Here is a 26,759-nt window from a genome sequence, read left to right as displayed (position 1 = left end):
GTCGTCCATCCATTTTGCCACGTCATTTTAGGTCAGGATCCAAAAAAATAGTAATATCCAAATCTCAGGTGGACCACACCATAGGAAACAGTGGTTATAGAATGCTCACCATTAAAAATTTCTTAAGGTCCACTGTAATGTTTATTTTCAATCTAACCTATTAATTGGGTCACATTGACGTGGATGAAGGGAAAACACACATGTCAGCTTGATCTAAAACTTTTGTAGCCCCCAATAAAATTTTAATGGTGAACATTTAATTATTATTGTTTCTTATGGTGCAGTCCACCTGAGCTTTGGATGTGCCTCATTTTTGGGCTCATGCCCTAAAATTATTTGGCAAAATTGATGGATGGTGTGGATATAACACATTCATCACGAGTGGGGCCTAAAAAACTTTGACACGTGTGCTACACTTCACAATCCGAGTCCCGCCTAATTCGGGCCTTAAAAAATTGTACACGAGACATATATTAACTTAAAATTTAGCAATTAAATTATGGACTGCAATTGCTAACTCACAATGCCAAAATCAAATTGTTTGAATAGTTTTAATTGTTAATTTGTGGACATTTATTTTTTAAAATTAGGCCTTTTGATTTTTTTCATGATTCACTATCCAATAAATGTCCACCAATTCATAAGTAGGATAACAACAATAAATTGCATGAATTTGAGGCTGATTTGGAGCATAGATTGGTCTTCCAAGTCAGCCCCAAATTGGCAACGCCATCTACCTGAATTTAATTTCGTTTTTTTAAAGAACTATTGGGAGAAATGATATCAAGTTGTTAAGTATATAAATTAGATATTTAGAAAATTAAATATATGAATTTTGTAGTCAAATTCAGGTTACCTGGTTCAAAAATTAATCAGACAGTCCGATACAACTTCTCACCAAAGAGTGGACCGTTACACCACCATAAACATGTTCCAATTTATAAATGAATGCATATTTGGAATGCTTAGAATATTCCGGATTTAATCCATATTTTTCATATTTTTTTGGCAAAAAAAAAAATTTTGCGCCATTACGAGCCGTTACGCCCTCGTATCCGTATCGGTTTCTGAGGGCACCGTTACGCCAACCGATACCGATACGGGACACTTTGGTTATCACATGTCGCTGCTGAATGAGTGGGCGGCTAAATGTGCAACCGAGACGTCCATTGCCAACACCCTCTCCCGCGCCTACGATTCATTTGTGAACAACTACGCCTCGGTTTGCTATACGGTAAGTTTCCGAAGTGGATATGCTGATTTTAATTGTTATTTGTAGTTTCTAACTCTTCACTATTCCAGGCATTGCCGATGTTTATAACGGTCCGAGACAGGCTGAGGGAGATGGTTCGGCTCGAGGCGGATAAGGCTGAGCTCGAAGAGCTTTTGAAGGCCTCGGCTAGCGAGCAGGAGAAGCTGAAAGGCCTCATAGGGGAGGATCGGTCAAGGGAGCTAATGCTCCAGGGCGAGGTCAACGAGCTTCAAGTCCGCTTGGATGCTGCTAAGTCTGAGCTGACGCGCATGAAGGCCGTCACTGAGCGCTTGGAGGCTCTTGTCGGGCGCATGGAGGCTGACAATGCACGCCTCTCAGCTGAGGTTGAGGGTGCAAGGCGCGAGGCTGCCGAAGAGCTGGCAAAGCAGCAGGCTGAACTTGAAGCCTCGTCTGCATTGCAAGCTGCTGCAGCGGTTGAAGAGTTCAAGGCATCATCGGAGAGATTCGAGGAGTTAGATAGGCTATATTGTTACACCTACAACACTACCTACAACGCCTGCCTTGTCGATGTTCGGGGTCTCTATCCCAACATCAATCTCAACCCCCTGGCCACAAATAACGTTGAGGAAGCTCCTGCCGAGGAAGCTAAAGAAGCCCCAGCTACAGTTGAGGGGGCCCCCAACGCTGAAGCCGAAGAAGCCCCAGTTACTGCCGAGGAAGCCCCCAACGCTCAACTCCCCAGCTCAGCAGCTGGCCCCTCTTCTCAGAGGGAATGATATATATATATATATATATATATATATATATATATGTATGTATTAATGTCGAGACGATGGATACTTTGATAATTTTTATTTTTTGATCTTTGAGTGATGATTTTTGTTGAATGTTTATGGTGGATTGCCTTTGTTGAACTTGTCGGTTTGTCGAATGATGAGCTGACCTCTTCTTCAAGGGGTCAGCTCATCGAAGGACTTCATTTCTGCACGTGAGAAATGACCCTTCATAGTGTACTTGGATGGCGAGGCGATTATTCAGTAGACAATCTAAAGTAGAAAATAGACAATCTTTTATTAAGAGCTGAAACGGTAAGTAGATCTGACCCATACATGTCTTTCCCCTTCAGGGGTAGTAGATCTTTAAATGCTCGGCATTCCAGGAATGAGGCAACAGACGTCCCTCCAAATCTTCTAAGCGGTATGATCCTGGCTTGGCCGAGCCGGCTATCCGGTAGGGCCCCTCCCAGTTTGGACCTAAGGACCCTACCCCGGGCTCTGCAGTGTTCTGAAAGACGTGGCGAAGGATCAGATCTCCTCGTCGAAACCGCCTCGTTCGGACTCTGGAATTGTACAAATGGGCAACTTGCTGATGTCGAGCTGCAACTCGGAGTTTGGCGACGTCTCGCGCTTCTTCAAGTATATCCAGGTTTGTTACGATATGCTTGGCATTATGCTCTTCCTGATAGTTCCTCACTCATGCAGTGGGGAGCCCAATCTCGACCGGGACAACTGCCTCTGAGCCATAGGACAGGGAGAAGGGGGTTTCTCCCATGGAAGATTGAGCTGTGGTCCTGTAGGCCTAGAGGACGAACGGAAGCTCGTCGGCCTAGTTGCCCTTGGCTTTTTCCAGCTTTATCTTGAGATGATGCTTGATAACTTTATTTATTGCCTCGACTTGTTCGTTGGACTGCGGGTGACGAGTATGCATTGACGATGCCGAGCCCCCGACAAATGCCTTTGAACCTATCGTTGTCGAATTGCTTCCCATTATCGGATATGATAGTGCGCGGGATTCCGAACCGACATATGATGTTCTTCCATATGAAGTCTGTCACCTTCTACTTGGTAATCTTCGCCATGGGCTCGACCTCGGCCCATTTGGTGAAGTAGTCCACAGCCACAATTGCAAATTTAGTCTGTCCCTTCCTGCGTGGCAGAGGCCCTATAATATCAATCTCCCACTGGGCGAATGGCCAGGGCCCGCTTATGGGGGTCAGTTCTTCCACGAGCTGCCTCGGGACGATAGCGAACCTTTGGCATTTGTCACACCTCTGAACAAAGTTTTTGGAGTCCTCTCAGATCATCGGCCAGAAATATCCCTGGCGAAGTACTTTCTGAGCCAAAGCACGACCCCCAGAGTGATTTCCGTAGATTCCTTCATGGATTTCTCCTATTACGTACTCCGCTTCGTCCGGTCGAAGACATCAGAGGTAGGGTTGGGAGTACCCTTTCTTGTAAAGTGTGCCATCCAGGAGCATGTATTGTGCTGCTCTGATCTTCAGACGCCGAGCCTCCGTCCCCTCCTGAGGGACCTCACCTGTGGTGAGGTACTTGATGATTGGATCCATCCAACTCGTGGTTGTCTGCGCGGGGTTGATCATTTCTTGCTCGGCTCGGTCGATGCTTGGATTATCAAGGAATTCTATTGGAACGATCCTTGGGATCTTCCCTTCGGTTGCCGAGGCAAGCTTTGTGAGGGCGTCGGCCTAAGAGTTCTCAGCCCTTGGTATTTGGCTGATGACACAATCCCTGAATTTCTTGGATAACTTGCGAACTTCGGCCAAGTAAGCTATCATCCTTGCTTCTTTGGCCTCGTACTCGGCTTATACCTGGTTCACAACAAGCTTTGTGTCACAGCGCACATCAAGGAGCTGGACTCCCAGACTAGCAGCTAGTCTGAGTCCAGCTAATAGGGCTTCATACTCTGCTTCATTGTTAGATGGTTTGAAACCGAGCCTGATCGCATACTGAATGGTGGTTGCGTCGGGCGCGACCAGGACGATCCCTGCTCCTCGTTTGGAATTAGATGACCCGTCCATGAACAGGGTCCTTCTATCATCTTCCGCTTCTTCTCCGATGCTCTTGGGGAGAGGAAAGTAAGGGGGAATGACAGAGGCTGCTTCCAAACTTGTTGATGCCTCTGGGCTGGTGTCTCCGATCTCATAACTCGGAGCAGTGAACTCTGCTATGAAGTCGGCCACAGCTTGGCCTTTGATCACGGTCCTTGGTCGATATTGAATATCGAATTCTCTGAGTTCCACCGCCCACTTGGTCGGTCGTCCGGACACCTTCGGCTTCTGGAGCACCTATTGGAGGGGTGAATCTGTGAGGACGATGATGGACTGTGCCTGGAAGTATGGGCGCAACCTCCGAGCAGAGACGACTAGACTTAAGGCCAGCTTCTCCATGCTTGGATATCTGGTCTCGGTTGGAACCATAGCCTTGCTGGTGTAGTAAACCGGGCGTTGTTTGCCCTCAACTTCTCGGATGAGGGCCGAGCTGACAGCTGAAGCTGAAATCGCCAAGTAGAGAAATAAGGGCTCGCCTTTTTTGGGCTTGGACAACAACGGTGGCGACCCTAGATATTGTTTCAACTGCTGAAAGGCCTATTCGCAGTTCAAGGTCCACTCTGCCTTCTTATGGCCATTCAACCCCTTAAAGAAGGGGAAATACTTATTTGTAGCTCTGGATATGAACCGGCTGAGTGCCGCGACTCTTCCAGTGAGGCACTGGATCTCCTTCATCGTCCGAGGCGAGCTCATGTCGAGCACAGCCTTAATTTTATTAGGGTTTGCTTCTATACCCCTCTGACTGACCTGGAATCCAAGAAATTTGCTTGATCCTACACCAAATACACACTTAGCTGGGTTCAGCCTCATGCGATATTCTCGGAGGACCGAGAAGGTCTCTCGGAGGTTTGCGATGTGATCGGACGCCTTGACGCTTTTCACAAGCATGTCGTCGATGTAGACCTCCATGGCTCGTCTAATCTAGCGTGCGAACATCTCGTTGACCAACCTCTGATATGTTGCCCCTGCATTCTTCAGACCGAAAAGCATAACTCGGTAGTAATAGAGCCCCTTGTCGGCGACAAAGTTCGTCTTCTATCTGTCCGGAGGATACATTGCTATTTGGTTGTAAGCAGAATATGCATCCATAAAAGTGAGAAGCTCATGCCTGGCCGTGATGTCGACTAGCTGGTCGATTCTAGGCAGGGGGAAGCTGTCCTTGGGGCATGCTTTATTCAGATCCGAGTAGTCCACGCAAACCCGCCATTTCCTGTTTGCTTTCTTCACAAGGACCACATTTGCGATCCAATTTGGGCAATGGACCTCTTCAATGAAACCAGCGCCGAGGAGCTTAGAAACCTTGTCGGCTATTGCTGCGTATCTTTCGGGCTCAAAAGCCCTCCTTTTTTGCTTTACTGGCTTGTGCTCTAGGTTCACGTTCAGCTTGCGGACCATGACCTCTGGGGAGATACCCGGCATGTCCTGGTGGGACCATGCGAAGACGTCTTTGTGCTGTCGCAGAAAAGTCAGCATCTGGTTTCGTTGCTTGGCATTCAACGTAGATCCGAGTTGCACTGTTCTACTCGGGTTGGAATCATCGAGCGGAACTGTCACGAGATCCTCAGTTGGGGGGCCCTCGGCAGAAGTGTCTTCTCGGGGGTCGAGTACATCTATTGTGAGGGCTTGCTTTGCCGAACCCTTTCTGACCGCTACCGAATAGCACCTGCAAGCTTCTCTCTGGTCTTCTCGGACATATCCGACTCCATCGGCAGGAAACTTCATCAAATGATATGTGGACACGACCGCCCTCATGGCGTTAAGGGATGGCCGTCCAATGATGGCATTGTGGGCTGATGACACATTCAGCACCAAGAAGTCTACTAGCAGGGTCACTTGGTTTTGCCCTTCCCCTGCTGTGATCGGGAGGGAAATCGCGCCCTCGGAGATCACCTTATCACCCGCGAACCCGTGTAGCGGCGTCTTCACAGGTCAGAGGCGTGATCTGTCTATCCCCATCTTGTCGAATGCCTCCGAGTAGAGTATGTTAGCAGAGCTCACGGTGTCAACCAGAATGCAATAGACCTTGTGGTTGGCTATTGTCATCGCGATCACCAAGGCATCGTCATGGGGATGCTGAATTCCTCGCGCATCGTCCTCTATAAATGTGAGGCTGCATGGACTTACTCGGAGTTCTTTCCTTGGCCTGTCGGCCGAGTAGACGTAATGCTCTGGATTGGAGCTCCGTGAATAGGCTTTGTGAGCACGATTTGAGTCTCCACCTTCAGACGGACCGTCATAGATTGTCTGGATCTCCGTAGCCTCCTTTGCAGCCCTGCTTGGCTGCTCATCTTTCTGAGCTGATTTTTCTTCCTTTAGATATTGACGTAAGTGACCCTTGTGAATGAGGGTCTTAATCTCTTCCTTTAGGTCGACGCAATCATTGGTGTTATGCCCATGATCACGATGGAAGCGCCAATACTTGCCTTTATCACGTTGGCCGGCATCCGTCTTCATGCAACTCGGCCAATGCAGTAGCCTTCGGTCTCGGATATCCAACAAGATTTGTTTTGGAGACATGTTAAGAGGAGTGTATGAGCTGAACTTGCTCTCGGGCCTCTTGCTCGGCCTTCGGTCTCAAGAGGTACTGTCGTCCGATCTCCTTTTGCTAGGTTGTTGTGGTGCTTCATCCTTTCGCCTCTTCTCTCTGGACGAGGGTTCTAAAGTCTGATTGCTCTTGTGTGAGCTGAAGAACTCTTCAGCATTTGTATATTTTTGGGCGCGATTGATCAGTTTGCCAAGAGTGCTTGGCGGGTTTTTCCCTATCGAGAAGAGGAATCTTCCTTCCTTGAGTCCGCTGATCATTGTAGACAGCGCCATCTTGTCGGAGTAGTTATCCACTTGCAGTGCCTCCTCGTTGTAGCGAGAGATTTAGTCTTTCAACGACTCTCCACTCTTTTGCTTAAGGGTAAGCAAGTGGGTTGACGGCTTCCGACTCTTCTTTCTGACAATGAATTGTGGCAGAAACGATCTGTTGAGCTCGGCGAAGGTACTGATCGATCTAGGCTTCAGTTGTTGGTACCAATTCCGGCCGGCCCTAGTGAGAGTTATTGAGAAGGCTCTCCACATCATCGCCTTCGATGCCAATTGAATCTGCATCCATGAGCGGTAAGACTCTACGTGTTCTATTGGGTCCTCGGACCCCGAGTACTGAATGATAGGGGGCATCCTGAACTTCGGAGGCATCGTCTCGGTCATAATGTCAACAGTGAACGGAGGTTCAGTTTCTTCCATCATTGCTTCTACCGCGGTCGGAACGGAGGTCTGTTGATTCCGTTGCAGAGTCTTAATTTGATTCTGGAGTTCCTCAAGCTGGGCTTCCCATGGATCCCGGTTCTCGGCAACAGTCTCTCGAGGAGCCTCAACCTCGGGCGTTCTACCCCTTCTCCTTCTCTCCAGCTCATGGCGAAGGTCAGTCGAAGCTAACGCCGAGCTGACTGATACGTAGGTCGGGACCCAAGTCGTTGCATTCCGTGCGGGATTAGGAGCTCTAGCGGACAGGTTCTGGGATGCTCCAGCTCGCGATCCCACATGCGTTGGCTCATCTGATGCTGTTGGGATGACCTGTTCCCAATGGGGAGGTGGCTGCTGCCCCTGTTGTTGCTTCATCGGGTTGATTTCCTCCATCAGTACCTGAATCGGATTCTGCATCGCCCTATATTTGCCTCCTCGGCTCCGGGACCTTTGGGATGCCCCTGTTGGAGCCAACTCACATGTAGTAACGAGGATGAGTGTGGTTGCCCGTTCGGCTTGGGTTCCGTAGTTGCCACTAGGAGTGCTTTCTTCTTACCTCTGACCATCTTTTCGTAGAGCTATCAAGTCTTTTTGTTACAACTTCCCACAAACGGCGCCAAAATGTTGATGTAAAAATATGGCAACTCCAATCGTACCCCGATGGTTAGCTCCGAGCCCTAATGGCTAGCTCCGAGCCCTGTAAACCTGCACAAGAGAAGGACAAAAGAGACCCCGGCTATGAGCAGGGGACCCTCCGATGCCTAAGTCAGGCTAGGAATCCGGGTCTAAGTAGTGTAGCTAGGGGTTTAGAGTGCCAAATGTTGCGTACCTGTTGCAATGGACTCCTCTCCTATTTATACCCGTGGATCGAAGGAGTTGTGGCCGTTAATCTCGGCACGATCTCTTCCATCATGTGGGCGTTATATGTGCGCAGATATCGGCCGTTATCCTTAGATCATGCACCGGAGAACTCTCCAACACACCTCATTGGGACTGATCCTTAGGCATGATCTTCGGCCACGTATGCATCCGAGCCGACCACACCCGTGGCCCTCCGAGCACATCCCTTCGATGCCTACGAGGAAGTTACCCTTGTTCGGGCCTCGGAGATCATATGCCGGTGCTGAGTACTCGGCCTCCGACTCCATATCTTCACCAGGATTGAGCCTTGTCCATAACCTTCCATGCCCATGGTCGAGGTCCAAACTCGGGGGCTCGATCCAGGGTTGTAGTTCTTCGGATGAGAGTTCTAGTCATCCGATCCAAGGCCGTAGTTCTTTGGATGAGAGCTCCAGACGTCCGATCCAGGGCCGTAGTTCTTCGGATGAAAGTTCCCGACGTTGGTGTGGCCCAGTTTGCCTCTCTTCTATAACCCTAGTTTTGGAATCGTAGTTCGGAAGTATGGTTGGCTCGGAGGCATCGCTATTGCACCGAGGCTCTGCACATGATTCCTCCAAGTCGGCCTTTATTGGGCTCGGCTCAGATTTTTCCATAACATAGACCATGATCAATGATGAGATGATCTCCAAATATGATCCATGCCAGCTATGCTTTTCTGATGCTCGCCGATGACCATTGGTGATCACCATTGGTCGCCTAGCCAAAGTGAAATTGCTGATGTAGCCTGTCAACCCCACGTCTCTAATATGTACGGAGTGGTGGTGTGATGTCCGCATCACAAATGCTGCTTTTTTAACGTGATTCTACATTCAAGAAAGTTACCGAGAACATAAATTATTAAAGGATCCTTGTATGTTTTTAAGGAAAATTTCTTGAAATATTTAAAGATAAGAATCCGTTAACACTATCATGACATGGTATTACTTGGTGCATATTGATGGCAAAAGGATGATTGCTGAGTTTTTTTTTTTTTTTTTTTCTGATTTATTTATATTTTTCATATTTTTAAGAAGATCATAAAAAATCTTATGATTTACGATACGATTCAACCTCTATTACGATTTGCGATACGATAATGATTTTGAATACATTGGCTACACCTACTCACAGTAGGATTTCGGATCTAATCTCATCACATGTACCAATGATGCAGCAGCTTGCAAGATCTAGGGGCGTTCATCAGGTGGGCTCCACAATATATGTGCCTTGTCCTGGAAATCAGTCCAGTCCAGTCCAGTCCATTCATCAGCCAGGCTTCATGCTGAATTTTTAGAACTGTTTGCTTCTCATTTGCACGCGGCCTGTCCAATGGTGAAAACTGCCTTAGTGTTGCGCAAAACTGAATATCCATTGGGCCAACCTGACGAATGGCTTGGATCTTGCCCATGTTGGTGCATGTGGGTGCTAGGAAGAATCAGAATCAAGCCATCACACTTCTCTTTATGAACAGTTACGTCACTGCTTCTGTGGGCTGTAACTGTCAAAAATTTTCTTTGGCATCTTGTGTATTATTACAGAGAGCATCCCTTATGTAATTTTGCCTTGAACCCTTTATTTATCCTTTAAGATTATCCTTTCAAGTTTAATCTATTCTCTAGCTCTGATGTTTGAGTTTTCCTCCTTGTTTTGGAGAGGAATACAGTTACCTTATGCTCTCTTTTCCTCTGCAGATGACAAAGTTGGCAATAATTCCTTGTACTGTTCTTCTAGAGACCCTTTTCTTCAGGAAAAAATTCAGGTGGGTCACTTGTGACACTTTCAAATCAAAGCAATACTGACGTTGATTTGTTTGAGGCGCTGTGTTGATGAACTTTGCCCCATCATTTATGTGTAGATCTACAATACAAATAAACCATTCTCTTGGTGAATGACATTTGCTGTCAGAGACATTGATTTTCATTTTCCTTTTTGTTTGTATGTTTGGAGATTTCTTAGGTTTAATTGTTGTGATACCCCGGCAATTAAACACTCGCGCCAACCTGTATGTGGTTGGCCATCCAAGAATAATTGATGATGCTGAAATTCACTGGGTCTTCAGTTGTGAAAGATCCTTGAAATAATGCCTTTCTAGCAAAATGTAAGAATACATTGTATCTAATGAATGCCCAGCATCACACATAGGGTGATTATGGCATGGTTGTAAAACCCAAAAAGACCCCTCTAGGAGAAGGGGTCTATTTATAGACTTGGGTTTGGGTTTTTGGTGATTTTTTTTTAGAACATTTGAAGCTTTTGGAATATAGGGACACTTCTTGATAGGTTTACAAGGAACTAGACTATTGAGTTAGGAAAATGATTGGGGGCTCAAAAGGGTGCAAACCCTGAAAAAATAGAGCTACCGTGATTGCAAACACTGAATTTCTGTGGTTTTAAATTTTCAGGTTTCTAAGGATGGATATTAAATTTCTGCAACTCAGAAACCTGAGTTCTTTTACAGCCTGTTTGGATAAGGTGAAACCAAAATGTAATAGAAAACCCACTTGGAATCCTCAAATCATTGAAATGTAGGAGGGAAGGAAGGAAATCCTTTTCCATTTCTGCTGTTGGGGTTTATAGAAGGTTGTCATCAGTGGCAATGATGTCAATTTGGACTAATTGAATGGCGGCATCAGTATAAGGACACCGACCTATCTCTTAAGTGATGCGTCATGTGGACTTTCTAGAAATTTCTATTTGTGCTTGTTTTACATGTGTCCTGGGACTGCCATCAACTTTGCAGATGATTCTGGATCTTTCTGTGAATCATTATCTTCACATAGAGATGATCAAGGGAGCCAAAGCAGGTATCCAATGAGATGGAAATCAATCCCTTCAATGAATATTTGATCAACTTCCTCCCTTCGACATATTTACTTAGCCTTAATTTTCTTAGATTCGTTTATCTTTCTATTCATCTTGTTAGTCTCAATGATTCGACACTGTTCTAGTTTCAGTAGGCAGTACCTTCAATATTGTTTCAATTTGAAGGGGACCCTAGTCAGTGGCATTGTTACTGACATTGACTGGGACAGTTCTCCCACATTTGATTTCTCCTGATTTCCTTGATTTTGGTTTAGTTTAATCAAAGTAGTTATTTTCTTTAGATTGTGCTTCCCAATTGTAGCACCTACGTTTTACTTGTGTGTTCTACATGCCAAATTGGAAGTTACTATGTGCAACGGGCTGCATGTAATTAGCAAATACCCAAAAACATACCCTTCACAAGGTGAGTAGTAAAATTTTCCGGTCTGTGAAGGATCAAATGGTGGTAATCACTGATCCGAGGCTAAAAACAACTTGGGATTGGTTGTCTCGGGTTTTTCTTTAGTGGGTTTTCATGCTTTTCTGGGCCTCCCACCTTGTTTAACTCAACTCAATTAGATGATCTGGACAAGCATGATTTGGTGGGGACTGTGGGCTGTCTACGTGAGTGTTGAATGTGATCTATCAAGTGCTTATTTTGAATTTTACATTGTAGTGTACTCAAATTGTCAAGCCACAGGTTCGAACTGCCATATTATTAAAATGATTCTGCTGAAAAATGGACTTAAAGATTCTAGGGGCTCGATTATGAAATATGCTTCATGGAAAGAAATTTAAATTTCTTGAAGCTTGATGAATCTGTTTTTGAAGGTCCATCCCTTGGTTTTCCTTGATCTTCTTCGTATCTTCATCCTTCTTTCGATAAAATCCTCCATCAATTGACCAAGAGGATCATCATCATCATCATATTCTTGTCCCAAATAATTAGGGCTGTCTTTACCAATCCCTCCATTAGCTGTGATGCCAGCTTGAAGTTTGGCTCCCGTATGCCCACCTGATATCCATCTGCTTCCTTTCCTCAGGCAGCAGGCCATCTAGTGCAATTGCAACATGATAGAGTTAGCATCAAATGACATTGCTGTAGAAGTCTCATCTCAACATCAAATAATCCCTTAACTTCTCTTTAGATCTTGCATATGTAACAACTAACAACTAGCAATGGCATGCCACTTTTTTGAAATCATGCAATTTCAACTCGTGTTTGTATCCACATGTTTGTCACTCATAAATATGGCTCATGCAAAATCCTAGGTGGTTTTTTTTTTTTTTCCTGTTGTTTTTCACTGCTATTATCTTTTCTTCATTTTTTTTTTCCTTTGGGAGACATTTTCATGTATAAATAGCTTACTTTCAAGGTTTTTTTTTTTTATTTATTTATAATTTTTATTTTTATTTTATGAACTTTTACATATAAACAAACAACAATATACTATAATATAGTAACATTATTATTTTATATATTTGTACTGACATGCCATTGACATGCCTTCTAAAAGCCAGCCTCTAAAACCCTCCATTCGTGTAAAAAACTGGTTTAATTGTTTGTCCAAGTTACATAGTATCCATCTTTTCTCAAACATATTTTCTTACCTAATTTCTTACCATCCATATTTTCCTGGTGTTCAGAAACTCAGTGCTGGTTTTTGGGCAACATCGGTCATTGGAATCAACTAGTCAGAACTCGATTTTTATTTCTGGATGTGGCACTTCGTTTTCAATATAGACTGTCTGAGTGGCAATTTTTATAGCTTGTAAAATATTGCCTATTGATAAAACAATTTAGATCTGCTCAATGGCAGGATTCTTGAAAGAGTAATAATTGGGTCCTGATGCAAGAGGACATGGATAGTAATCTGATGCACCCAGTCTGTACAAGAGGTTACCCATGGTTTGGTGATCTAAATAGTTGATATGATGGATCTTGTGGCTCCTGCCATAGGCAGGGATGGCCCAAAATCTTCCAGATCAGAAGGTTAGAACCATCCAACCTTTAACATTTTCTGGACTCATGCTGAATTTTAAAAGTACATTTTTGTAGGTCAGGCAATGATTATTGTTATGGGTAAAATGGATCTAAACAAATGTATGAGATAGATGAGCTGAGCAGCGAGACTTGGTGACTTTATATTGCTTGAGGTCCGAAAATCACCCCGACCTTTGGTGTTGGCTACTTCCTACCTCGGCCTCAGTTGTCACTTTGGTCCCCGACCTGACATCAGGTACCGACCTCGATCTTATGTACCGACCTTGACTCGGGTACCAATCTCGACCTCGGAATAGAAATATCCAGGAAGAATCTTGCAACATATAAAGATAGGATTAATCCGACGAGGTTATAGCTGAAAATCACGCCAATCGAGGTAAATTCAGATATATTCTTGAAATTAGAGTCCGACTCCCATACGGGTCCCTTCAGCATATCCAACAAATCAACTCAGATACGCAAACTGCCTGGAAAGCCTATAAATACACCCCTTGCCATGGGTAAAGGGTACAACTTTTTTCTTTCCTATAGGCATCGGAGAGTCACTGGCCTTAACCGACGCCCCCATTGTCTTCTCTTGTTCTCCATTAAATTGCAGGTACTCAGCGGCTCGTAGGAGGTGAGGTAGGATCGACCAAATTTGAACATCAACAGTTTGGCGCCGTCTGTGGGAACAACAGCAAAGTCACTATAAAAGTTCTCTACATCAAGAGAATCATCAGCCTTTCATCTACTCAGTGATGGCTAAAGGAAAGAAAAAGGCTTTGGTTGCCATTACTGAGCCAATACCTGTACTAGAAGACCAGCCCAAGACCTCCCAAATGCCGCAGTCAGATCTTCAACCTGACCTTCCTTCACCGGTGGTTGTGTAAAGGTCCCGGAATTGAGGAAGGCGTCTTGTCTCTCTAGAAAACCAAGTGAAGGCCCTGGCCGGAAATGTCGATCGAATCATGTGCATATTAGAACAATAACACTCCCTCCCCGACCAACACCGGGAGCAGCTTGACTTCTGCCCAGTCTCGACCTCTACAACCGCCTCGCGACCCGTATGTGGTGAAGGATCGATCGACACGAAGCTAGTGCATCCCCGCGCAAACCGTGGAAGCAACTGAACTTGCCGAGTCCGATTTGCGCCACACCTTGAAGAAGAGGAGACACGGAAAGGGTCCCGAGGCCACAACAGAAAGCGAAGTCCCATGGGAAGCAGAGCTGAGGGAGATTCGAGACCAACTCGAAGACATCCAGCAGGCATACCGAGCGAAGGCCCCTGCCTCCATTGATGCACTGCTAGAGGAAGTCGAGCCCCCATTTACTGACGACATCATGAAGTTTCAACTCCCGTTGAGGTTTCGGATGCCCCAGATTACCCCTTACTCTGGATCCGGAGACCCAGTCGAGCATCTGGAGTATTTCAGAGCCTGGATGGAGCTTCACGGGGCTTCGAGCTCAATGATGTGCCGAGCATTCTCCCTGACTTTGTCGGGAGCTGCGCGGAAATGGTATAGACACCTGAAGTCGAAATCCATCAATTCATTCACTCAACTTAGCAACGCTTTCATCACTCGGTTCATCGGTGGGAAAGACAGGAGAAAACCATCAACCCACCTCTTTACTCTCACTTAGAGGGAGGACGAGCTACTAAGAGACTACATCATCCGTTTCAATGCTGAGGCTGTCTAGGTCGATGATTACTCTGACTAGATAGCTCTGGCCGCCATAGTAACCGGCCTTAAACAAGGAAAGTTCCTCTTCTCTATTGGTAAGAACCCCTCGACTACCCTTGCCTACCTACTTAACTGAGCTAAAAAATATTCCAACACCGATGAACTCTTCAATTCATGAAGAGCTACTCAAGGAGGAAACAACTAGGCTAAGGATAGGAAGCGAAAGGAAGAAGGGGAGCCCTCAGCCATTGACGCCAAAAGAAAGAGGACGACCAAAACCGAAGTCAGCGTACCAACCGACGTCCTGAAAGTCGCTTCCATCGGTACACTCCCTTGAACAGCAAGCTGGAGCAGGTACTTGGGGAAGCTAGGCCAAGCAAGGAAACCTAATGACAAAGCTGAACTAGTCGACCAAGCTAGGTAAAAAGGCCCATCGGCCAACCCCAACCTCGACCTTAGGTACTGAGGGACGTATCAACTAGAAGACATGGATGCGTTACGAGGGATGTATCGACTAGAAGACATGGATGCATTACGAGGGACGTATTGACTAGAAGACATGGAGGGTAAGCTCTTACCTCACCTATGGAATGCCGAACATCTAAAGATCTACTACTCATGAGGAACTCTGACATTTGAAATGACCGTGCTCAGTTGATTGTCACGGTAGAAGATACTCGTGCTCAACTATGAGAAACCTCCCTCAATCAAAGGGAAGAAGGTTCTCCCCTTTAATTCTACTACACCTACTGTGAGTCCATACACTTAGGCATTGAAGGGTCCAGGGCCTTAACTGGCGCCCCTAGTGTCTTCTCCTGTTCTTCATTAAATTGCAAGTACTTAGCGGCTCACAGGAGGTTAATGTAGAACGTGTCACAGATACATTCCTAGCATGGTTGGGCCAAAAGGTGGACCGTAAATTGACTGTAACTTTTGATTCGAGTATCGTTATGGCGCACCAAACCGAGTATCAAGAACCGAAGCAGCACGAAAACTCGATGACGAGTTCTTTTGAAGTGGAGGGGACTGATGTAGAGCGGGTCATGAACACTTTCATGTCCAAGATGGACCAGAGAAGGCCGGATCGGAGGCGGAAGTCGTCAAGACCGTCAAAACCTTAAAACAGGCATAACTCGCAAACCAGAATGAGTTACTGGATATACCATATATGATTTTGGGGTAGGACGAGCTACTTTAGCCAACCAACCCCGCTATGCCGGGTTGCCCACACCGAATTTGTGAGATTCCATCATATCGACGGTTGAATTCCATGTTTAATTTCGTTTTTACTATAAATAGTAAGTTTTAGTTTGATTATAACTCTTCCTCTGTTGGGCTTTAGGAGTTGCGCCTAACATGAAAAGTGTGTAGAAAAATTAGGAGAATAACGTGGTTATGCCACATAGGACACTTACTATAAGTAGAAAATTTATTATTTATAGTAAGTTACGATTTTTAGGGAGTTTTAGTTATAGTTTAATTCCGAAACTTATTCCAAGTCTTGGTATCCCTATTTAAAGGGTTGTAGACTCATTTATTTCATCTATCAATCGATCAACAAGTTTCTTTCATATATTTAACATGATGAGGTCGATCACCGTCTTCCTCAAGGATAACTACTTCGAATCCACGGAGCTTCTTTGGACTCCTCACAAAGACTTCTCGAATCCACGAGGAAAAGAAATAGAAATAATTTTAAAATATATGAAAGAAACTTGTTGATTGATGGATAGATGAAAAAAATGAGTCTATAACCCTTTAAATAGGAATACCAAGACTTGGAATAAGTTTAGGAATTAAACTATAACTAAAACTCCCTAAAAATTGGAACTTACTATAAATAATAAATTTTCTATTTATAGTAAGTGTCATGTGTTGCTTAACCACATTATTCTCCTAATTTTTCTAAACACTTTTCATGTTGGGCGTAACTCCTAAAGCCCAATGGAGGAGTTATAATCAAACTAAAACTTGCTATTTATAGTAAAAACGTAATTAAACATGGAATTCGACCATCGATATGATAGAATCTCACAAATTCGGTGTGGGCAACCCGACATAGCGGGGTTGGTTGGCTAAAGTAGCTTGTCCTACCCCAAAATGATATATGGTACGTCCAGTAACTCAGGTTTGTGAGATATGCCTGTTTTAAGGTTCTGACGGTCTTGATGACTTCTGCCTCCGATCGGGCCTTCACTGGTCCATCTTGGACATGAAAGTGTTTGCGACCCACTCTACATCAGAGGCGAGGCAGGATTGACTAGATTTGAGCATCAACAATTATGTTTCCCTACAAAAAAGTATATTACAGGCCATTGATTTGTAGTTAGGATCTTCCAATATTGGATACTTTTTGGGGCCTCCCCATCCATGGTGGGGGCCATTAGATCAACAATTTGGATCACCAAACTATGGGTTACGGACTCGCAAATCAGGACATAGTTCAGATCCAAATGCATTAAGACCGTACAATTCCTCTCTGATGCAAGACAAGGCCCCACCACCTAATACATTGACAAGGCCAACACTGGGCCCCACAACCTATAAGGTTGATAATTTGTGCAAAGTGGTTATTGAGTAAATGAGATCTTGACACTCGAATTGCAAAGAAGGGGACAAGAGTACACCCTCAAGAATATTTGAGTAGAGAGGGAGAAATAACTTTATTGATATCAAATTTCTTTTTGTGATACTAAAGAAAACTCACACTAGAAAATTTGGAATGCCTACCTCCTACAATCCCTCCTATGTATAGATCTTAAATGAATCTTTAATGAGAATCCCGCCAACTAAGAGATTGATTTCAAATCAATCTAATCTACCTAAAGATTGTAAAAGCCTAATAATATTAAAAGTAAATAGAGGTAATAATCATCCAAATTTTTAATCACATCTTCAAATTAGCCCTAATACCTTCAATTCCATCTCCCCAATTCCTCAATCACATCTTTAAATCAACCCCCATATTTTCACAAATAGTAAATTGCAAATCTTAATATTTAGGTTCCAAATCTATAAATAAATAGTCCAAAATCACATGTTGGGCCCTACGGTAGTTCATGGGCCTACATCAATTCTCCCTAGCTTTGAAAGAACCCATCATCGAGTTGGATACCGGTTTTAACCTTTGGACTTGTACTACCTCTACGACGAATCCTCTTCTTTGGTGGAAGCTCATGGTGCAACCCCAAGCGTTGGCTTGCCATAAACTTTGTTGGAGTCCACTGTAGATGATGTCTCTTTCGCTTGCACTTTGTGGGCGCCAACTTGTTTGTTGTAACTTTAAAGTTTTTTGTGAATCCTGAAACATGTCCCATTTTTTGTACTACAACCATTTTTACAAAGGTGCTTCAGTTTGAGTGTTGCGACCTATATGCATGTCTATTAATGTGACTGCCATTATCAGTTGATCCATTAATTGATCTATTGGTGAATTCGAGTGTAGGTCCAACATTGTATCATTCACTTCAGACAACAACTTTTCCTTGGATTTAGTGGATCTCTTTTTCGTTTATGGAATTTCTACATTAATTCCGAGTTCTTTATCACGTTTCTACAATTGAATGATTCAATCATTGGTGTCTTCATAAGCAGGGGCTGCCCACTGTTGGTTAGGACCTTGGTGGGAATCTCCCCGACGTGTCCACGTGCTCTAACTTCATTCTTTGAATTCCCTCCACGCTGAAGCTCCCCCACTTGATTAGTGAGATTGCCCACCGCATGCATGAGATGATCAACCCACTCCGTGAGTGTGTGGATCAATTTGATTAATTGCACAAACTCTTCTTATGTCACTCCCTTCTAAGCTATTAGGAGATGATGTAGAGTCCGCAATTTCCCAACGATTACTTGCTCTGATATCAAAATGGTGCAACCTGATTATCAAATCAATGAGATCTTAACACTTGAATTGCAGAGAAATGGACATGAGTACACTCACAAGAATATTTGAGGAGTGGGAGAAATAACTTTATCGATATCAAACTTCTTACAATACTCGAGAAAACTCACATTTAGAAATATGGAATGCCTACCCTCCCTCCTTATACGCCCTAAATGAATCTTCAATGAGAATCTCCCCAACTAAGAGATTGATTTAAATCAATGTGATCTACCTAAGATGGTTAATGCCTAATAATAGTAAAAGCAAATATAGGAAATAATCCTCCCAATCTTCAAATTAGTCCCTATATTTTCAATCACATCTTTAAATTAGCCCCCATATTTTCTTTCTTTCTTTTTTCTTTTTTGAACTATTGACCCCTACATTTTCCACAATCAGTAAATTGCAAGTTTTGATATTTAAGCCAAAAAATATAAATAAATAGTTTAAGATCAGCACATGTTTGGCGCTGCAGTGGATCGTGAGCCTAGGTGGGTTGTGGGCTTTCAATATAATCAAGCACCAAAATCAATTTGATAGGTTTGATTCAAGGTCTTATCAGACTGGTGGGGCCCAAAAATGGTGCATTGATCAGATTGGTGGGCCCTACCTGCCCTTTATAGACCCTAAATGAATCTTCAATGAGAATCTCCCTAATTAAGAGATTGATTTCAAATCAATCTAATCCACCTAAAATGGTGAAAGCCTAATAATAGTAAAAGAAAATTTAGGAAATAATCTTTTAAATCTTCAAATTAGTCCTTATATCTTCAATTTTATCTCCCCGTATCTTCAATCACATCTTTAAATCAGTCTCCATATTTTCCACAAATAGTAAATTGCAAATCTTGATATTTAGGCCCCAAATCTATAAATAAAGTCCAAAATCAGCACATGTTGGGCCATGCGGTGGGTCGTGAGCCTAGGTGGTAATGCAGGGGCATTTTCACATCGGGCTCGAGTGGGGTAGCTCGTGGGATGCGGGAACACACTCGGGGTGGGTGACCCATGTGATTTGGAGCCCACGGGGGAGGTCTCATGTTCGAGACTCCTCACCGGGGGTGATTAATGTGCATTTCATACCGGGCTCGAGTGGGGTAGCCTGTGGGATGCGGGGACACACTCGGATTGGGCGGCCCATGTGATTTGGGGCCCACGAGGGGGGTTCGGCCGAGGTCTTAACCCATGAGATGTGGGGCCTGAGCTATGAGATAAAGGGATTAATTCGCCATACTCTAACAGTTCGAGCTTTTAGAGCAAGTGGTTAATTGTCCTGCATCAAGTGGACCGTGGCTTGCATCAAGTATTAGGCCCCAAAATCTATTTGATGGGTTTGATTCAAGGTCTGATCAGACTGTTGAGCCCTACAAATGGTTTGCTGATTAGACCAGTCGCCTCACAGGTGGTCTTGTCAGATTGTGGACCCCATGCGAGCATTGGCCACACATGTACTGTTTACATGTGTGCGTTGTTCATGCATACACTGTTCAAATGTGCACTGTTTTTATCCATACATATGCAAGGGTGGAGCACAATTTTCCATTTCTACAAGTACTTGGTTTTTTTTTTTTTCATTAAATTTGCTTAGCAAGCAACAATTGGTGTTTAAGATAGATAAGTGGTGTGTGCAAAGCCCATATACACAAGGACATACCCACGTTTGAGACATGGCTATTTGATCATTGAAAACTCTTTAGTGGGTGCGATGCTTTTGAAGCTAGTGATATGATGCCTTAGTTCTATTCTTCTTTAGTGGTTTGACACCCTACAACTGTTTAAGTCCTTATATAATCAATTATTTCTGCAAATTATTTTGGAGTTCTGGAATAATTTTGGATTGATAAATCTTGTATGTACAATCAGAATTTTATTACTTTCACCTTTGGCATGATTTCCACCGCATCCTGTTTTCTTAATGTGCTTCTGATGCATCTTTGAACTGCTATTGTTGAATTTGAATTGAAAACAGCCACATTTTTGGCTATAATAGTAATCTTGTATCATGCATGCCCATTCCAATCCTTCAACAACGTAAATCTTTACAATCTGTGTTCATCTTTTGGTTTGATATTTCTACCCTTGAACTTTGTAAATCTTTAATTCTTGACTAATAATTTATATGATATTCTGGGATTTTTTTTTTTTGGTTGTGATGATGTTGGGCTGATAGTTTGCATTTCCTATTTGCAGTAGGAATATCCAGTTGTCACTTACCATCCTTCTTCTAGGCGTTGGCATTGCAACAGTGACAGATCTGCAGCTCAATGTCCTGGGTTCTGTTTTATCTCTGCTGGCAGTTGTTACCACTTGTATTGCTCAGATTGTATCCTCTTTTAGTGATATGAATTTTGTTAGGATTCTTGTATTCCACTTGTTAGGTTGGATTTGCTTGGACTAAGGTTGAATTTTCACATGTGAGATGTGAATACCACTTGCAATGGTAGGATGTTAATTCCTACCCTCCACACGTTCTAATCTGGCAGTATGTGCAAGATCCTATCTTTTATCTGGTGGGCCCCACCATGCAGGTGCTGTGATCCAAAAATACGATGAGTCGTAGGCATAGTATTCAAAGAAGGGTCATGCAACCACCGTTACAAATGGTAAGTGGGACTCATTACACTATATAGGGGGGGGGGGGGGTACATACGCACACATGTATATAGGTACATGCATGGTGTGTCGTAAAGGCCGTTACGTAAAGGTAACGGTGGCAACCGTTATCCGTTTCGGGGTTGTAAGGGCCGTAACAGCTGTTATGGAAAAAAAATGACCCGTAATTGCTGTTAACGGCACATTACATCCCCTATAAAAGCCATAATAGCCTCGTAATGGTCTATTACGGGACATATATAGGTTTTTCATACTTTTTAATCAACATTACGGGGCAGATACAGGTTTTTCGTGGGTTTTTTAAATAAATGGAAAAAAAATAAAAAAGAGAGATCATAACGGCCGTAATAGCCGTTATGCCCTATATTGTAAAGGTAACAGTGGTGGCCGTTATGGCCACCGTTACCGTTACGGAACACCTTGGGTACATGTGTATGTATGCACCTAGGAAAATGTTCACACGCAATCAGCTGTGTGTGGGCCCCACCGTGAAGTGTATTAGCCATCCAAACCATCCATCAGAGGTAAACCCCTGGAAAATGGGATACCCCCAAAAACAGTTGGATTCAAGACTTCGGTGGGCGACCACAGGAGGTTTTTTAAAAAAATCCAGGGGGGGTGATCCACCTAGTCTTGAATTTGGCAAACTATTGGGGCACCCCATTTTGTATGGGGGCCTCTAATGGACAGTTTGGATGGCTCACATGCTTCACGGTGCTGCCCACACACAATCAATTATAGACATTTCCCATATATGGGTGGCACTGTAGTGAACAATGTAATATCATATCTAAAACCTCTAAATTCACATGGTGTGGCCCAACTATGTTTGAAATGGTTTTATGCTTGGTGCGTCCCTCCATCCTGGTCGTGTTGATGAATGCATTGGATTGCATATACACAATAAGGTTGGCCCTAGGGGTGCAAATCTGGCAGATTAGGTTAGGTCGAGGGTAAACCAAGCCCAACCCGTGTACTCTATACTTGACCCAACCCAACCCAAATACATGTGATTATTCCCAACCCAACCTAACAACTCAAATTTGTTCAACTCAAGCACAGCCTGAATTCAAATTGGGTTGGCATGTTTCAACCCTAACCCAACTTGAGGACCTTGACAACCCCGAGGTCAGTCAAGCTAAGGATCCAAACTCAATTTGCAGCCTTAGTGGGCACACAAGTAGTTTGGAAGGTTTTATTGTTTGGGCATCCCCTCCTAGCTATCCCCTATGGTACAGACTAAGTTTCCAATCGAGCTAACTTTTGGCCCTATGGCCTAATATCAAAGGGCAACCGCAATGGATGGGATGACTCTAATGCACATGTAACTTAGGCCCCACAATTGCCCATACCACTACAAGTTATAGTGAAACCGATACCATGTGAATGTTTTTCTCACACACATGCATATATGTTTGTGTACGCACATGCATATATGTTTTTGTCCATGTTTATACCCTTGCGCGTGTGGGAAAATGGTCACATGGTGCCAGGCTATCGCGGGCCCATCTAATGTGTGTGTCAAATCCACATTGTTGATGCAAAACTCTGGTCCGCCCTTTTTAGACCTTCGAGAACCTGCACAGGAAGAAGACAAAGTCAGGCTATGAATCTAGGTCTAGGAGTATCAAGGGATTTTGGGTGAGAGATTCTGCGTACCTTTTACTATTAGAGATGCTCCTATTTATAGTTGAGGAGAGGTGGAGTAGAGGAGATCTCTCTATTTAGTAGGGACGTACTATAGAGGGATTCGGATCCCGAACATGTGGGGGAATCTCTTGAGATCTTTGGCGAAGATCTCGGGATCACGAGCATATTGTGGATATCTTTCGAGATCTTTGGAGAAGATCTCGGGTGGATCTTTCTTAGATAAGATCTGATTATTTGGAATCAGCAGAGATGTGCAGTAGGAGGCTAAGGTGGTCTTGGCCGACCTAACATCGGGGTAGTATGCCAACTTGACCTGGGGGTAGTATGCCGACCTGACCTGGGGGTAGTCTACCGACCTGACCTGGATTCTCTGGCGAGCCCTAACCCTTCTCTCAGTGTCGTGTAGATTGCCGACCTGCCAACCTGCCTTTATACTTCGTGTTTAGGCGGTGAGGTCGAGCTCCTTTTCTTTGTAGAATTCAGATGACATATGTTGTGGGGGGTCGAGCTCAAGAGTCCGATGTGGTCTTGGCCAACCTGTATACTCTGATGAGCTTCGAGCCTCCCCTTATCGTTGGGTAGATGGCTGACCTGCCAATCTGCCCCAAGAGTCTGAGGTGGTCTTGGCCGACCTGGATACTCGGATGAGTTTCGAGCCTCCCCTTATCGTTGGGTAGATGGCAGGTCAGTAGATGGCCGACCTGCCGACCTTCCTCAAGAGTCCGAGGTAGTCTTGACTGACCTGCCAACTTGCCTCAAGAGTCCGAGGTAGTCTTAGCCAACCTGGATACTTGGATGAGCTTCGAGCCTCTCCTTATCATTGGGTAGATGGCCGACTTACCGATTTGCCTTCATATGTAGTAGGTGATCGACCTCTCTTCCTTGGCCATTGAGGAGTTTATTGGTCATGACCGGCACTGGCCGACCTCGTATCCCGCAGAGATGTCTGAGCTGACCTCTTCTCTTTAGACAGTCCATTTTTACCCATGACAGTAAGCCCCCCTACTTTCGAGCTCGCGCAGCGGGCTTAGGAAGTAAGTTGGTTTTGGTGAGGTCAGACATTTTAGCCGAGTAGGAGCGTTAGGGTGAGCTCTTGAGCTCTTCCTTTTATTAGCGGAATTCTACTTTCGTCGAACAGATGGGTTAGGTGCAATCAGTGTTCAAAGTATCGGTATCGATACAAGTTTTGCTGGCCAGGGATACAAAAACAATATCGATATCGCCGATAATATCGCTGATAACCGGAAATGCGGGAAAACACGAGAAAAACGGTGAAATTTTCAGCGAAACTTCAAGAGATGTTAAAATGTACATATTTGTATATTTAGAAAAAAAAAAATGCAAAAAGAATGCATACATAACAAGTTTCCATTTAATGGGGCCTTAAAGGTATGTGTTGGTGTAAGAAATCAGTCCAACCATCCCATTCGGCCTATTTAACCATCTAACCTTCCATCCAAACATCCATCGATATTGCAAAATATCAACGACACATGATATTTCACCAAGTAATCATCAACAATTGAAAAGAAAACGAAAGATTGTGGTCTCAATATCGCGCATATTGCGATATCGATAATATTGAGATATTATCAATAACAAATTGAATACTACATACAACCATGTGCCCATGAAATAAAAAATTAAAATAATTTTTTTCTAATAAATAAAATTTCGATGATATCAATACGTTGGCGATATTATTGAAATATCGTCGATACACTTATGATACAAGCATTACCTAGAATTTAAATAGTCGCAAATATTGGCGATACATTAGCAATATTAATGCATTTGCAATACAAGCGACACCTGGAATTTGCATAGTTGAAAATATTGGTGATTATATTAGTGATATTGATACTTTGGTGATACTTAGCGATACATTGCTAATACCTGAAATTTCTAATACTACTAGTGTTATCAGTATCGCTGAGCTGGAGATAAAGATAATATCAGAGATATTTCGATAATATCGGAGATAATTCGAACACTGGTTGCAATGACCCATTCATGAGCGGCCGAGCAGTTTACTTAGGAGGATTATTTTCCCTTGCACTAAGAGATCCTCATTGTAGTTCATGTGATCCGAGTGGCGTTACCAATTAGTGGTCCGACCTCTTCTTTAAGGGTTGGATGATTGGTGAGGACTGTTTTTCCCTTGCATTAAGGGAAGTCCTCAGTAGTTCGTGTAACTCGAATTGTAAAAAGAGATTTTCTTCCCGATATAGGGAAGCTCTTCCATAGTAGAATTCATGATAGAGGATTTTTTTCCCTTATACTAAGGGAAGTCCTCGTAGTCAATTTTCCAGCTCGTATAGTCAAAATTTTGAAAGAAGTTCTCTTCCCCTGGCCTGGGAAAGTTCTTTTATTGTAAAAATTGTCGAACAGTAGAAAGCACGGTGGTGGAATTGCGAGTACCTTTTTCCCTTTTAGAAAGGGAGGTCACCCTTGTCGAGTAGGTCGGTCAGTCGACGCGCTCCTGGTCAGAGGACTTCTTGAGTCCTCAGGAGTAGTAGATCTTTAAGTGGTTAGCATTCTATGGGCAAGGTAAGAGCCCCCCATGAAAATCAGAATTTTGAAACAGTTCAAAATGCGGGCCAAGACCTACACCAGGCCTGGCCCATTGACAACCCTAGGTACCAATGCCATGTAAGTGCACCCCTATATATATGTGTGTATGTATCTTTCAATGTACATATATATGTATGGACACACACACCTGCACATGCACACAGACATATATGTTGAGGTGCGCATGAAACAGACACACACATAGCCAGGCATATATGTTGAGGTGAGCATGAAGCAGACACACACACAGACAGGCATATATGTTGAGGTGTGCATGAAACAGATACACGTGTGTGTGTGTGTGTGTGTGTGTGTGTGTGTGTGTGTGTGTGTGTGTGTGTGTGTGTGTTTGTTTACATACGCATGTATATACATGTATGTATGTATGCACATACAGATATATATGCAGCTAGATTATGCTGGATGCAAATTCAGGTATGAACATCATTTTCGAACTTTTATGTAGCATTTGAAAGGCTTTGAGATTCTAATATTTGCCTTGTTAAGACCTTAATCAGCTTTCAGATGACGAACACTATCCAGAAAAGGTTTAAGGTCTCTTCAACCCAACTCTTGTATCAATCCTGCCCCTATCAAGCATTAACCCTGTTCATCACCGGTCCTTTTCTTGATGGGCTTTTGACAAATCAAAATGTTTTTGCTTTCAAATATACACCTCTAGTGCTGGTAAGTATTGAAAGAATGTTCTATTGTTATTTATCTTCCCTCAAGTTCTTTGTTTGAAATTTCTCATAGCCATATTATTTTTATTGCAGGTTTTCATTGTGCTCTCTTGCTTGATCTCTGTTTCTGTCAACTTCAGTACATTTCTTGTAATTGGAAAGACATCACCTGTCACCTATCAAGTCCTGGGGCATCTGAAAACATGCCTGGTTTTGGCTTTTGGATATGTTTTACTTCACGATCCATTTAGCTGGCGAAACATTTTCGGCATCCTTGTTGCCTTAGTTGGAATGATCCTTTATTCATACATCTGCTCTCTTGAGAACCAGCAAAAGGCTAGTGAAGCATCTGTGCCATTGTCCCAGGTACAACCTGCTCCCGTTTTTGTCTCAAATATGGCACTTATTTAACAGTTCTTGTGATGGGTGTTTTCCTGTTAGTTTTATATCTAGAAAGTATAAACATGAGATAAGCTAGCAAGATAGGCTGAGGTCATGAGTTGCATTTTTATAATTTGAAACATGAGGGCCAATACAATAAAAGGTTTCAAGCTTGCTATTTCTGCCCTTGGTTGTCATCCCTGGAGGGAGAGGAATAGTCGAATTTTTAATAGAAAAAGAAACTTGTAAGCAGGTCATCTTAAGAGATATTTTGCATGACATTCAAGTGAAATAATCTTGCCACAAATAAAATAAATAAATAAATAAAGCTTG

General features: G+C 43.6%; 1 protein-coding gene across 1 annotated transcript in view; it reads left to right on the top strand.

The window, feature by feature from the left end:
• Nucleotides 1-26,759, top strand: part of LOC131223821 (UDP-xylose transporter 3-like) — a 69,200-nt gene that overhangs the window by 29,875 nt on the left and 12,566 nt on the right. The window contains exons 3-6 of the mRNA XM_058219330.1: nucleotides 9,863-9,930; nucleotides 20,716-20,848; nucleotides 25,888-26,049; nucleotides 26,139-26,411. Of these exons, the coding sequence (XP_058075313.1) occupies nucleotides 9,863-9,930; nucleotides 20,716-20,848; nucleotides 25,888-26,049; nucleotides 26,139-26,411 (636 nt within the window). The remainder of the gene's footprint in view (nucleotides 1-9,862; nucleotides 9,931-20,715; nucleotides 20,849-25,887; nucleotides 26,050-26,138; nucleotides 26,412-26,759) is intronic.

The sequence above is a fragment of the Magnolia sinica genome, chromosome 13 (genome assembly GCF_029962835.1).
Source record: "Magnolia sinica isolate HGM2019 chromosome 13, MsV1, whole genome shotgun sequence".
NCBI lineage: Eukaryota > Viridiplantae > Streptophyta > Magnoliopsida > Magnoliales > Magnoliaceae > Magnolia > Magnolia sinica.
This window is presented reverse-complemented; position numbering and strand designations above follow the sequence as displayed.